This window comes from Panthera onca, chromosome D1 (assembly GCF_046562875.1).
Source record: "Panthera onca isolate mPanOnc1 chromosome D1, mPanOnc1 haplotype 2, whole genome shotgun sequence".
Taxonomy (NCBI): domain Eukaryota; kingdom Metazoa; phylum Chordata; class Mammalia; order Carnivora; family Felidae; genus Panthera; species Panthera onca.
The window spans coordinates 2,231,796-2,244,680 of NC_138348.1; the positions used below are offsets into that span (position 1 = coordinate 2,231,796).

Below are 12,885 nucleotides of genomic sequence, written 5' to 3' on the forward strand. Positions count from 1 at the left end.
GAAGGCAGGCCAGCACTCGGCGTGGCTCCGAGTGACCGCGGGCGTCTACGCCTGAGCGGCCGGGAGAGTGGTCAGGGCGCTGCAGGGCCAGCAGGCGGCCCTCCCCTCGAGGACAGCTGTCCTCGGGCCGCACGGAGAACGCGGGGCGAGGAGCTGCCCGGTGGCAGAGCCCGACGCAGCAGCGCCAGTCGTGGGCTCCACGAGGGCACGTGGGCTCCTGGGGCCGGCCCTCCCCGCACCCCTCCCGCGGGGCCCCTCCTGACCTTGTTCCGGGTGAGGCTGTTGTAAAGGCGGAGCTTGCACGGCGGAGACCCCGCTGGAGGAGACCACTGAGGCTGCCCCCGCCGGCCTTTACCTGCGAAGGCAGAAAGCGTGCAGAGTCACGGAAGCGCACGTCACACCGCAGCCACCACCTGGCTGTCCCGACGCAAACACCGGGTTGCTCTCCATGAACCGCCAGAGGGGCCGAACGAGCGGATCTGCCGGCATCGCCCGGGTCCAACGTGACCCCTTCTCCACGTGGCTCACATTCTGCGCTACGAGCGGGAACACGGCCTGGGGAGGCCCCCGAGGCGTGCTCACGCCCGCCAGCTCCCGCCGGGCCTCACACCCGTGCCCCCCGTTCACGTCCGTGCACAGCAGCGGCGGCCACCGCTCGCGGGTCAGGAGGGGGCTCGGGCCCCGCGCTGCTGGGCTCTAATGCAGCATGTAACTGGGGGTGCCCTGCCCTCCCCCCCGGGTTCGAGGGACATGGGCCACTTCCCGGGGCAGCACAGGACCGGCCGGGGCAGAAACTCAGAGAGGACGGCCTCCAGCCCCAGCCCCGTCTCTGTCAGACGGGGGCAAACGAGTGGCCGGCTCCCCCTCAATTCTGGGGCCCACTCCCCACCACAGGCAACGTGTCCCCTGACTCGACCCTGGAGCAAACTCGTGCGGCTGGGAGCTCCTCACTGGTGCCTGACCGGCTCTGGAAGCAGCGTGGGGCGGCTCTGTCCCCTCGCTTGCCCTCCACGACCCGTCCCCGCCTCAGCACGGTCTCGGGGGCTGCCCCCACTGCTCCACGTGTCCCAGGCCCGGGCTTCCGGCCGGACAAGAGGCAGCACTTACGCAGCCTGCGCCCTGAGAGCCCGAAGGGGTGCGGCTCCGTCGTGGGCACCTGGCACCCTGCGCTACGAGCCAGCTGTGCGCCCCGGCCCTCGCCCACGGGGCCAGCTTGGTGCCCGCTCACGGTGCACAGGATGGGCCCCATGGAGAAGTCAGTCCTGGGCACGGCCATTTGCCCAGCGTGTCGCATCGGCTACACGGAGGCTGACTTAACTGACAGGCAGAGGAGAGAGGAGGAAGAAGGCGGCCGCCTGTGTGTGTGCACGTGTGCACGCGGGGAGGGAAGCAGGCAACCGGGAGGAAGGAGACAGGGCCCCACGGGGGTTCCTTGTTCTGGGTAACTGCCAGCAAACCGAGGTGGCCACGGATTCTCGTGCGTGGGGAGGCCCACACCCTTAATGAAACAGCGAGGCTTATGTTAAGGTCGGGTATGTGTCTTACAGGTTCATTTTAAAGGCAGCAAACACCCTCGAAGGAAACTCTCAGTCCGTGACTCGAGGACACTCAACCTGCTGTGTATGATGCCATTAATCTCCTCCCTCACTCGGACCCCCCAGCTCCTGAAACAGAGTCAACACTGCCATCCGGGGTGACTGGGGACACCGGCCAGAGCTGTCACACACACCGATGTGACCCAGGGACCCAGCAGTGCTCGCTCGCACTGCTAAGCAGGAGGCCTCGGGGTTCGCAGCACCGGAGACACTTCCGAGACCACGAACCATCTGAGGACACAGCCGAAGGTGGAGTCCACGGAGACTGGCCACGGCCTGAAGGGCCACTTCTGTCACACGGGGTGGCGGGGTCAAGGAAATCCGGCATTTTACAAATGGGAACTTGCATAAGGGGAAAATTGGAAGATGTCACACAAGGGCCCTTGATTTAATATGGAAAATTCTCCACCAGCATTCCCCCTGCATCAACCCGGCTCACTTAGCACCAGCGGCCCGCCTCCACGGCGCTCCCCAACCTGACCACGCCAAGCCGTGTCTCCCTGCGCTCTACACAGCTCTCGGCCACAGCAGGGGCCTCCCTGGGCATTAACTTCTCATTTGGCTTCCGTCCGAACGAACACGCGTTCGTTCATCCAACACATACCCAGTCCCCTCCAGGCCCTGTCCTGGGCACGGGGCTGCTGTGCGGACAAACTCGGACCTGACAGAACCACACTCCGCTACGAGACGCACTGAAGAAGGCTCGAGGGAGGTCTCCAGAGCACCCCAGCAGGGCCGGCCAGGCCCCCCGCACTGTGCTCATTCCCCTTCCCCGGGGCACAGGGGCGGGCGCATGGGTGCTGAGCTGCACTGTGATGCTCCCAAAGCCATGGGGCCTTCCTCAGCGCCCAGCCCGCCCTGAGGGTCCTGCCCGGGGGACCTGGGAGGAGGGGCAAGGTCCCACGCTGGGTGCGGAGCCCTCCAGACTCGGGGACACAGCAGGTGAGGCCCCGAGCGGAGCGGTCCCCCTGTGCCGGAGCCCAGGAGAGGAGGCTGACGGGGCCAGGAGGAGGTAGAAAGAATGGAGGTCGGGCCGCCAGTGCCCCAGCCTCTGTGGGTACTCAGGGTGTTGAGGCCCACAGCCCTGGGGAGGGACACGGACGGCCCGCGAAAGTCACCAGGACAGAATGCGGCTAGTGGCAGGAGGAGTGACAAGCCAGGTCACGGTCGCTGGCAGAACAGACTTGGAGGGAATGTGGACGGGGGCCGGGGATCGAGGGACCACACGCCCAGGACAGGGCTCCAGAGCCCTCAGGGACGGAGCAGTGCTCAATTCTGGTGGCAGCGAGGGGGGCCGCAGTGCTCAGCTACATCCCCCCCCCCCCCCCCTCCAAGGGACGTGGGAGAGGATGCGGCCTCCAAGGGTTCTGGGACCAGCCGCGCTCACACGACGGAACTCGGAAGGGGCAGAGGCAGGAAACGCTATGGGTGCCATCCAGGGTGCGTGTCCCCACCACCTCCGAGCCGGCCTAGAGCAGCCCCGTCAATGCTCAGGGTGACACTCTGTCTCGCGCGGCCTTCCTCTGTGCGGATTGAAAGCTGTTTGCAGGGGCAGGCGCCCATCTTTACGTCACGATGTCCGTGGTGACACGCGTCCGCACCTTTCTTTCAACAAGGTCCCCGATGGAGCGCGAGCCAGGCCACTGCCAAGGCTGGGGGCCCCGGACCCTGCCTGACCGCCACTCTGGCAGTCTGTGTCTTGGGAGCTGGGACCCAGGGGACAACCCGACACCTGAGAATCGGAGGGGACACAGCGGACGCCACTGACCTCACCCGGGGCACCGTGCCAGACGCACAGGGAGGAGACAACGTACACACGAAGCACCCACCCTATGCTGGGGACGGGGCGTTTGCTGCAGGATCGTCGAGGACCCCACATCACGCCATTCTCTAGGACGGACGACGCCCCCACCGCCGCCCCCTGCCGCAGGGGACCCAGCGCAGACCAGGACAGGGCGACGCTCCAAATGCTTCACCTGAAGACCTGGAAAAGCCCCCGGGAGGCTGCCCGGCCTGGCAGGGCCACCAGGGACAGCATGCGGCCCATCCCTCCCACAAAGCAGCAGGAGAGCCCCAAGCCACAGGGGGTGGTGGCCAAGCGGCTCGAGGGCATCGGGCGATTATGGGGCAGATGAACCCTGGGGTTCATCGCAGAAGAGAAACCACGCAGGGCCCGAGCCCCTAAGACTTTCCAGAAGTATCCCTAAACAACCAGCATCACACGGTCACAGATGCACCGGCACTCACAGGCTGGAGCTAAAGCCAGGTGGCGGACTTTAGCTCAAGGCTGAGAAACGACTTTCTTCTGCTTTTCAAATGGCCCAGTGCCAACTGGTATCGTTTCAGGATTCGCCCGTTCCGAATCCGCTGGACACACACAGCCCGCAAGGCACGCAAAGAATAAAGCAGCAGCAGCACGTCAAACGTGAGCCGAGCAAGGAGCTGGCTTTAGAGGCCAGGCTGCAGCCTGAGCGCCCCCCCACCCCCGCCCCCCGGCCCAGGGAGCTCGCTCTCGTGGCGGCTCCACGCCGTGACCACGGGCCGCCACGGCGACCGCGGGGGTCCCGGTCGGCCAGGGCCGCCTCCTCAGCGCAGCGCGTCCTAACCCCCACTCGGGGCGCCGGGGCGCCCGCCAGGCCGCGTGCTTGCGTGGGGTGCGGGGAGCCAGCCCTGCGGCCAACCTGCGCCACACTTCTCTGGGGCCCCGACCTCGCAGGCGGCCCCCGACGGAAGGCGTGCTCGCGGCTGGGGACTCTGCTACTCACTTGCTTGGCGCCCACAGGGCTCGCCTCTGCCGCAGGCGCCACCCAGGATCGCTTCCATGTGCCTGAACCACCGAGCCACGTGGAAGAGGCGCGTGTCGGCGGGAGGGGCCGAGAGCTGCCTGAACACGTCCACGTCTGCCTGGGACAGTGAGTACCCCCGGACATAGCTACGCGTGCTGAGGTGCTCGTTCAGGGCCTGCACCCTGGCTGCCTCGTCACTAATGCTCAGGATGGACCTGTAGGCGGGAGCTGCAAAGACACAGGCACAGGGCATCAGTCAGGGGGACGGGGGCCTCGGGCGCGAGTCCAGAAAGACACGAGGCTCCTGCCCGTCAACCCTTTCCCGGCCATGGAACGGCAGAAGCAGACAGCGGTTACCCGGGGCTGGCGAGCGGGAACTGGGGGTGGCTGGTGGGGTTCCCACTTGCGGGGATGGGAATGTTCCGGAAATGGATAAGGGTGCTGCTTGCATGGCATTGTAAATGCACTAAAGGCCACGGAATTGTGCCCTTTCGATACGATTTCAATGGTGAATTTTACCTCAACTAAAGAAAAAAACGACTGAACACACACACAGCCCCTTCTCTGCAGCGCACCTGCTATCCGGGCGCGGCGGGGGGCTGAGCACACCCGGTCTCGGTGGGCACCGAGCGGGCCAGGACGCAGAAAGCCTGGACTGCGCCCCTGCACCGGCATGGTCTCCGGCAGCTGGAGGCCTCGTTTCTGGGAGGAACACAGCCCCCCGAGATGCCAAACCTGACGGCAGGCTCCGTCTGCCCTCCCTTAGAGCGATTCCTGAAAGGAGCAGCATTCGGGTGTTTATCTCCTACAAGCCAGAAGTGACTCGCAACCACCTGAAGGCCACTCCTCTCAAACGGCATCGTCGGGAAGGACGGGCCCCGCCTCCAGTCTCTGTGGGAGGACAGATCCCGGACTTCAGTCACCACCAGCCAGCAGGCGCAGCTGGCCATAGCGGCCTGTGACACTCACGACCCTTGAGGATTCTTCGCCTCCTCCACAATACTGAGTTCTGCTCACCCTCCCACCCCCTTTTTCATCCCCAGGGCTCTGTCACCTGTCACTTCTCCCGGTATCAGTCACGGGGCAAAACCTGTCCTTACCACCCTAACTAACGTCCGGCTGTGTCTATCCCTGGCGTGGGGGGCTCAGGGTCAGGAGGAGCCCCAAGCCTGAGCAGGAGGGGCACAGACCCAGCCCCGCCCCAAAACAGGGAGGCAGGGTCCAGGCTGGTGGCACTAAGCTACAGGCCCTCTGGCCACAGGAAGGAGCCTGGTACCCCCGCCCATAGGTCTGAGCTGCGTCTAAGCCCTGATCACCCCAGATGTTTTACCTTAATTTTCTGAGGGAACCGTGGAAAAAGGACCAGGGCTCATTTGCTTCTACAGACACCCTCTCGGCCTGGGACCCACTCAGAGCGGGAAAGTATGAGCCCACCCCTCTCCCTCTTGGCATAGCTGTCCTTCCGGGCCAGCTGCCCGACACTACAAGGTCACTGGGTCACTGTGCGGGACCCACAGCAAGGACAGCTGCAGGCAGCGAGGCGACGCTCCCCTACACGGCCACGCTCCCACCTCTCTGACCCTCGTCTCTCCCATCCCTGCTTACCCGCCTGGCCCAATGCCTGGCCCCACTTGCTTCCGCCACGCGAGGACCGTCGTGTAGGTCCAGCCATCAGCAGGCAGCGAGGAGGGGGTGGGATGGACCCACCGAAGGAGGGAGGCCCGCACCGCTTCCCAGCTGCTGGAGCGCCTAACAAGGCCCACTTCTCACGGATGTCCTGAACCCCTTCTCACGGATGTCCTGAACCCCGAGTTCTCCACCCACAGGAAAGGGGTGGACGGCGAGACGAAAAGTCCTCGAGCTCTCACATGAACGCTGTGCTTAAAAACGCAGGCTTTCCCGAAAGCCCACTTGCTTCCTTCCCCAGCGCACCCCCAGGAGGGCTCGGCTCTGCCAACCGGACGGAATGGCCACCCACTCCACGCGGCCACAAGGGGCCACCCTTCCCTCTCAACTGGAGTCCTGCCCCCTTACCAGTCACACTCAGGAACGCCTACCGCCAAGCCACCGGGCAGTCTGGGACTCCGCCTGCAAATGTACCTGAAATGCAGTCCTTCCCCCCGTGGCTCCCACGCGGGGACCCAGCCTACCCCGTACCCGAATCTCCGTGCCGCAGGCTCCCCCACGGGCGGCCTGGCGTCGCCCAACACAGTGGCCAGCGTGGCCTGCTGAGAAGTGCAAGATCATATCACATCCCCCACCCCCCTCCTCCCAACCACCCCACCTCGCACGGGTCCCTCGGGGCTCTGACTTCAGCTCCCGCCCCCACCCCGCACACCCTGTCCAGCCCCATGAGGCCCTGCTCACTCCACAAGAGCCTGGAATGCTCCCCCAGACGTGGCCAGGCTCCGCCGTTCCTGGGGCCCTGCTGTCTGGCTGTCATCTTTCCGTCGGCTCTCCCTGGATGTCGCTCCAAATGACTGCCCGCCGACCGGAGCCCCGACCTCGTTTCCGCTTTCTCTCCTTACGCTTACGTGTAACCCGCCACTCCTTTCTTTCCGTCTGCCCCACACCCCCCTTTAATCACTCCGCACATACCCTCAGCATCTAGAACGGAGCCTGGAACATTCTAGATACTCAACACAGGTGCTGAGCGAATGGGGAGCCAGCGGCGGAACACACGCTCGCACTGCAGCGCTCCCTGCGACGTGCCGGGGGTCGCCGCTGTTTCAGGGCCTGGCAGGCCTCTCCCGGACGCAGCCCCCCCCCCCTCCCGCCCCCAGCACATTCCCATGGGCGGAGCCTAAGGCTGCTTTTAACCCCGAAGGGCTCGCTCCCAGAGGTGCACACCTACAGGGGGCGCGGCTTCCGCTCACTCCGGACCCACGAGGAGCACGAGCATTTCCGCGTCAGCTCCCGGAGTTGCCAAAGCAAAGAGACACAGAGGGTGCCCCCCGCCCCGACACTGAAGACGCCCCTGCTCTCCCTCCTCCACCTGGGCAGCTGGCTCTGAGGACCCGGCCCGCGGGCTCTCGGGGAGCGGCCCCACTGCCACAGCCACCCTCCCCCCAAAGATCACCCAGGTTCCCGCCAAACACCGAGGCAGGGGACCCTGATCAGCGGGTTTCTCCACGTTTCCTCCAATAAGCACATACTGTTCTTAACATGAGAAAAACGGGTCAAGTGTCCTATCCGCTGGGCTGGCCGTAAAGCGCCCCGGCCAGGGAGTCCGGGAGCTCTCGAACTCGTGGCGGGGCGGGGGCCGGGCCAGGCTCGACAGGCGCGGAACAGCACCCGCCTCGTAAAGCTGCTGAGTGTTAGTGAAATCACGCTTGTCAATGTTCGAAACGCAGCCTGGCACACAGCCAGCCCCCAGTCGGTCTGCGGCCACTGCCATCACCATCGCCCCGGAGTGGCTATCACGACGGCTCCCGAAGGAGCTTCCCCAGACGCTACACGGGCGCTTCAAGTCTACCCTCCGGAGCGGCGTGGCCGTCACGGGGCAAGGACCTTGGGGGACCGGGGCGGCACAGTGGGATGCGGGGCTTCCGGGCCGCAGGGGCGCACGGGCACCGCGGTAACTGTGGCGGCTGCATCCGAGTTTGTCTTGAGGAAACAAGCAAAACACAGGTCAGCTTTGAAGCGGCCACGGACGAGGGCCAGAGCGGCTATCAGTCTGGCGGTCTGGCTATCGGCCCCGATGCTGAGATCAGACGAGGAGGCTCCCGGGCTGGAGGCGCACCTGCGGTGACGGACCTCACGGCGGTGACCGTGTGGAGGGGACGCCCGCCACCAGGTCAGGTTGCGGTTCCGCCCAGAAACAGGCCGCGGGAGGGACCCCTACTGTTCGTGACAACGTCACTATGTGGCCACACAGTTTAGACTGATCTCTCATCCGCTTTTTCCAATTTAGAAGGCTGAAGTCTTCCTAAGACATTTCCTGAGACCACACAAACAAGAAAACCAGGTAATCCCTCGGCACAGGTAGTAAAGCAAACACCACAGGGAATGAGCTGCACTCCCGACACGGCCTCGCCCCTTCTCCGCCTCTCCCCCTCTCCCCAGCTCCTGCTATCGGATTTAAACCTGCCTCACCTTCCTCTTCCTCCTCCGCTCAGGTGTGGCCCAGCTCCTCCCCATGAGCTGTGGGAAGGGTACCTGCCCGGCCCAGCGGAGACCCGCAGAATCAGAACCTGGGGGGTGGGCTGGGCTGGCAGCCCACTGCCCCAGGGCCTGCAGACCTCAGTGTGCATAGAAGACACCCCCCGCCAACCCCCCCCCCCCCCCCCAGCTTGCGGAAGTGCGGACCCCTCTGCCTTCCTCATAAGCTCCCAGACCAGGTCTGTTTCTGTTTCCAAGATGAGCCTGGGCTCAGGCGTCAGCACCCCTCCTCCACACACACCCCCCAAAAACTGCCCTACAAATCACGCCCTCTCTGCAAACCCTCTGCTGGCTCCCGGGTTGCCTGCCTGCAGCGCCCCTCCTCCTGGGTCCCCTCCACTCCGTCTCCCTCCGGGATGCTCAGCTGCCCAAGCAGCCCTCAGAAAGGGGCCTGGACAAGGCTTCCCAAACGCATCCCTTCTCCACGTGATTCCAATGTCGGGGAGCAGAGAGGCGTGTGCACCGTGCTCCCCACCACCCAGTCCCAGAGCCCAGGGCACGGCCACCATCCCCTACTGGGCTAAAGCCTGGGTGCTCTGCTCTCAGCCCCACACCACCCACGCCCAGCGCCAGCCCTGTCCCCCAGCCCTGCCTACCTCTCAGGCCAGTACGGCCACGGCCCCCACTGTCCTCCTGCCCCACCTCCACGTGGGGGAGGGGCAGATGATCTTTCCCAAGCCTCAAGGTAAGACCTGAATTCCAAAGGCATGCCCAAGGCCCTGCGGCCCATCTCCCGGCCCTCCTCCGCCCACTGGCCTCAGAAACTTTCGGGAAAGCTGTGCCCTCTGCCAGGACACTCACTCCTCATTCTTCCTTTGGGCTCAGCCTCCATCGTCCTCAGGACCAGAGTGTCAGGGGCTCACCGGCCTCCCGTCCTCCACCTCCAGGCTCTCCTGGCCTACCAGCCCACAGCTTGCTGCCACTGCTTCCGTGTGGAGCCACCCTTGGGGTCCCCACATGCCGTCTCGCCCGGCGGATGGCTGGCAGAGAAGGGCGCGCCGAGGTCTGCAGCCTGGAGAGTCGCGGAGCCCGTGCTCTGAATAAGCTGGCAGTGCTTGGGCCACCAGGCAGCACACGCTCTGGGAAGTGACTGGGGGGGGGGGGGGGGGGGGAGGATTTCCACGTCCCGCAGAGGCTGTGACATCCTCGGTTCCAGCCCACCCTGGCACTGACCCGCCTCAGCAGAAGGGGCTCGCCCTTCACTGCTGTCACCCAGCCCTCTGCCGGATGGCTCGCCCTTGCTCGCATTCAGGGCTCCGGGGCCCCGCGGTGCCGAGCAAGGCAGGCGCTCCATGCGCGTTCACGGGGTAAATGGCAGGTGACAGATCCATTTAAGCAAACCTTTTTCAACTGCTCAGTGACACTTTTCCACCGAAACAGAAACCATAACGCTCTCACGTGGCATTGCACAGACCTTCTGGTGATTAGAAGCACAGTCTGCTGCCCAGGTAAGCGGGTGCCGGGACACCGGAAATGGCTTAGTTTCTACCCCACGGGCACCTCTCTTACAACTTTAAAAAAGTAAATACCGGGAAATGTGAGTTCACAACTGAGCTAATAGTTGCAATCTATGAATACACACGTTCCGTTTTTCCTTGGGAAACCCAGCAGCACGTTGCCTTGATCTTATCTGTCCCGACACGCTCTGGAATTAGGACCCTCGTTGTTATTCTGAATGGAATCGGACAGATTATCATCAAAGGCAGCACGGGATCGTGGTTAAGATCCCCACTGTGGTCTGAGATAGACCACAGAAGCCTGGCTCTGCCTCTGGCTGTGTGACCCCGGACAAATCACTTCACTCCTCGGAGCTTCAGGACTCTCGCCGGTCCAGGAAGAGAAGTGCAGCATCTACCCCAGAGTCGCTCTGAGGACCAAAGGCCGGGACGGGTGCATGCAGACCAGGGCCCGGAAGGCGTGCAGGCCGAGAACAACGCTACCTACGTGATTATCGCGAGGACCCTTTGCACTGCATCAAAAACGGAACAGCAAGTTGGACCTCATGCAGAGCCACCAGAGGCTGTGAGTCTGCAGGGCGAGGCCTCTGAGAGGAGCCGAGTGCCCCCAGGGGTCCTCAGAAGAGTCACCGGAACCTGGGAGGGGCGCGTGCCTTCAAAACACAAGGGAGAGGCCGTAAACCCAATGTCATCATAGGGGACCAAACAGATGTCCTGAACCACCTTAGGGAAGACAATCTGAAATGGGAAGAATATTCTAAATGAGGGTCTCTTTCAAGTCTGGGAAGATGGTCACTTTTGATGACTCATAACTTTCAGAACAAAAACTTTTCGGGAACTGGAAACCAAGCACATCTACAACTCTGGCACCTAATATACAGCCCTTTCCAGTTTCATTTTACTTCCAGTCTCCTCAGAGGGTGGTCTTAGGGTGTTGTCTTTGAGGGAAGCCTGGGGAACAGGTGGGGGGGGGGGGGGCGGCAGTAAAGGAAGTACAGGTGAGCTGTGCCCTGGGGCCAACTCCTGGCTGGGACATGTGGTCCCAAGGCACAAGACTACAAAAATCTATCAGTGGTCCAGACATCCTACCGAGGCCAACTCCTATCAAGGCTCCAAAAACCTCAAATTCTAAAGCAATTAAAGGAAAAAACCAATGAACCAAAACCACACTTTCATTAAAAAAAAAAAAAAAAAAAAAGAGCAAAGGGGGCGCCTGAGGGGCTCAGTCGGTTAAGCACCTGACTCTTGATTTCAGCTCAGGTCATGATCCCCATGGCTTGTAAGACGGAGTCCCGCGTGGTTTATGAGATCCAGCCCCGTGTGCTTGGGGACTCTCTCGCGCTCTCTCTCTCTCTCTCTCTCTGCCCCTCCCCCACCTCTCAAAAATAAACTTAAAAAAAAGAAAAAAGACAAAACAACAGAAGGCAAGACAGCAGCTCTAGTCTCAACCCAGACACACAGCACCTATCCCGTGCCAGGCGCTGTTCTAAATCCGTCGCTAGTAATGACTCCTTTAGGGGCCCGCATCCTCTGCGGCCGTACGCGTCACCCCTCTGTGCTGCGAGAAAGGGGCACAGCTGGGACCCCAGCCCAGCCGGACCGGCTCTGCGGTCAGGGCTGGGAAGAACGATGCTGTTTTACGGGAGTCTGGGTGGACACCTGTCCGAGGGCTGTCTGGCGGCAAGGCAGGTGGGGGCAGTGCTGGAATCCAGGCACACCTGTTGGGTGACATCCAGCGTGCCTGGTCTGTGGGCACTGGTGTGGGACAGCAGCCCCGGCACATGGGTGCCTCTCACATCGCTGGGTTTCCCCACTTTGAGCCCCAGAGACCTCAGGAGCAAAGAGGAGGACTGGGGGCCAGGAAAGCCTTGACCAGCCTACACTGGGGGCAGGCCGGCAGACTGGCATGTAATCGTCACCAGCCAAGAGCATAAGAACTCTACACTCAGAGTGCTTCCCGAGGGAAGTTTGCTCCAGACTTAGGAATCCTGGTGACAGTCTCTGGTCTTGCCAGCGGCTACAGCCTTGCGAGCCGGACGGTGGGAGAAGATCCAGTGCTCTGCGGAGGTCTGCCTGTGGACTCACTTGTCCACCCGCTGGTGGCATCGGTGACCCGGGTGGGCAGAGCCAAGGCTGCTCCCTGAACCTCCGCGGCGGCAATAAAGTGCGGCAATAACGCTCCGACCACGCAGATCCCAATGACCACTGTTTGCGGAGCCGCAGATGAAAGGCTTCGTGAAACCCCAAGCCTTTCATGTGTGGGGCCGCGTACCCCCGGCGTCTTCCGCCCACCCCCGGGTTGCTGGCCGGCTGGGCGCAAATCGCAACAACCCTCGGGCTCTGCCTGTCCCCGGAGCACAGCTGGGGCTGGAGGGGGCGAGGTCGTCCCGGGCACAACCCGAGGAGACTGAGGCTGAGGAGGGGGTGGCCGCGGCGCCGTCAGGAGCCAAGTCGGGTCCCAGCGAAGTGCGGACAGCGCAGGCCCAGGCCGGGGGTCGTCCCGCCTGCCCTCCCCGGGGACCAGCCTCCCTCGGGCCCGCGGTCGCCCCCCGCTTGCCCTCCCCGGGGACCCGCCTCGCTCCGGCCCGCGGTCGCCCCCAGCCTGCACACCCCGGAAACCCGCCGCCCTCAGGCCTGGGGTCGCCCCCCGCCCGCCCCGGACACCCGCCGTCCCCTCAGGCCCGGGGTCGCCCCGCTTGCCTCCCGCGCGCACTCACCCTGCTCCCCAGAGGAACCTGACATCGTAGGAATTACAAACCAGCAGCCGCGGCGCCGGCTTCCCAGAATCTGATGCAACCACCGCCCCGGAAGTCCCGCCCAACTTCCGGCCAACCTTCCGGGACACGCCCGGTCGCTAGGCAACCGCCGCGGACCCGGGACGCCGCC

General features: G+C 63.7%; 1 protein-coding gene across 4 annotated transcripts in view; it reads right to left on the reverse strand.

Annotated features, from left to right (window-relative positions):
• The window catches only part of CARS1 (cysteinyl-tRNA synthetase 1), a 44,520-nt gene extending 31,707 nt beyond the window's left edge, over positions 1 to 12,813 (reverse strand). For 2 of the 4 annotated variants that reach the window (XM_078433818.2, XM_078433817.2), the window contains exons 1-2: positions 4,361 to 4,609; positions 264 to 355 (exon numbers count right to left, since the gene is read on the reverse strand). In XM_078433818.2, coding sequence (XP_078289944.1) covers positions 264 to 355; positions 4,361 to 4,418 — 150 coding nt within the window. In that variant the 5' untranslated portion in view covers positions 4,419 to 4,609. Of the gene's footprint in view, positions 1 to 263; positions 356 to 4,360; positions 4,610 to 12,716 lie in introns of those variants that run through there. The other 2 variants (XM_081790197.1, XM_081790198.1) reach the window with 2 other exon arrangements.
• Positions 12,814 to 12,885: the final 72 nt, after the last annotated feature.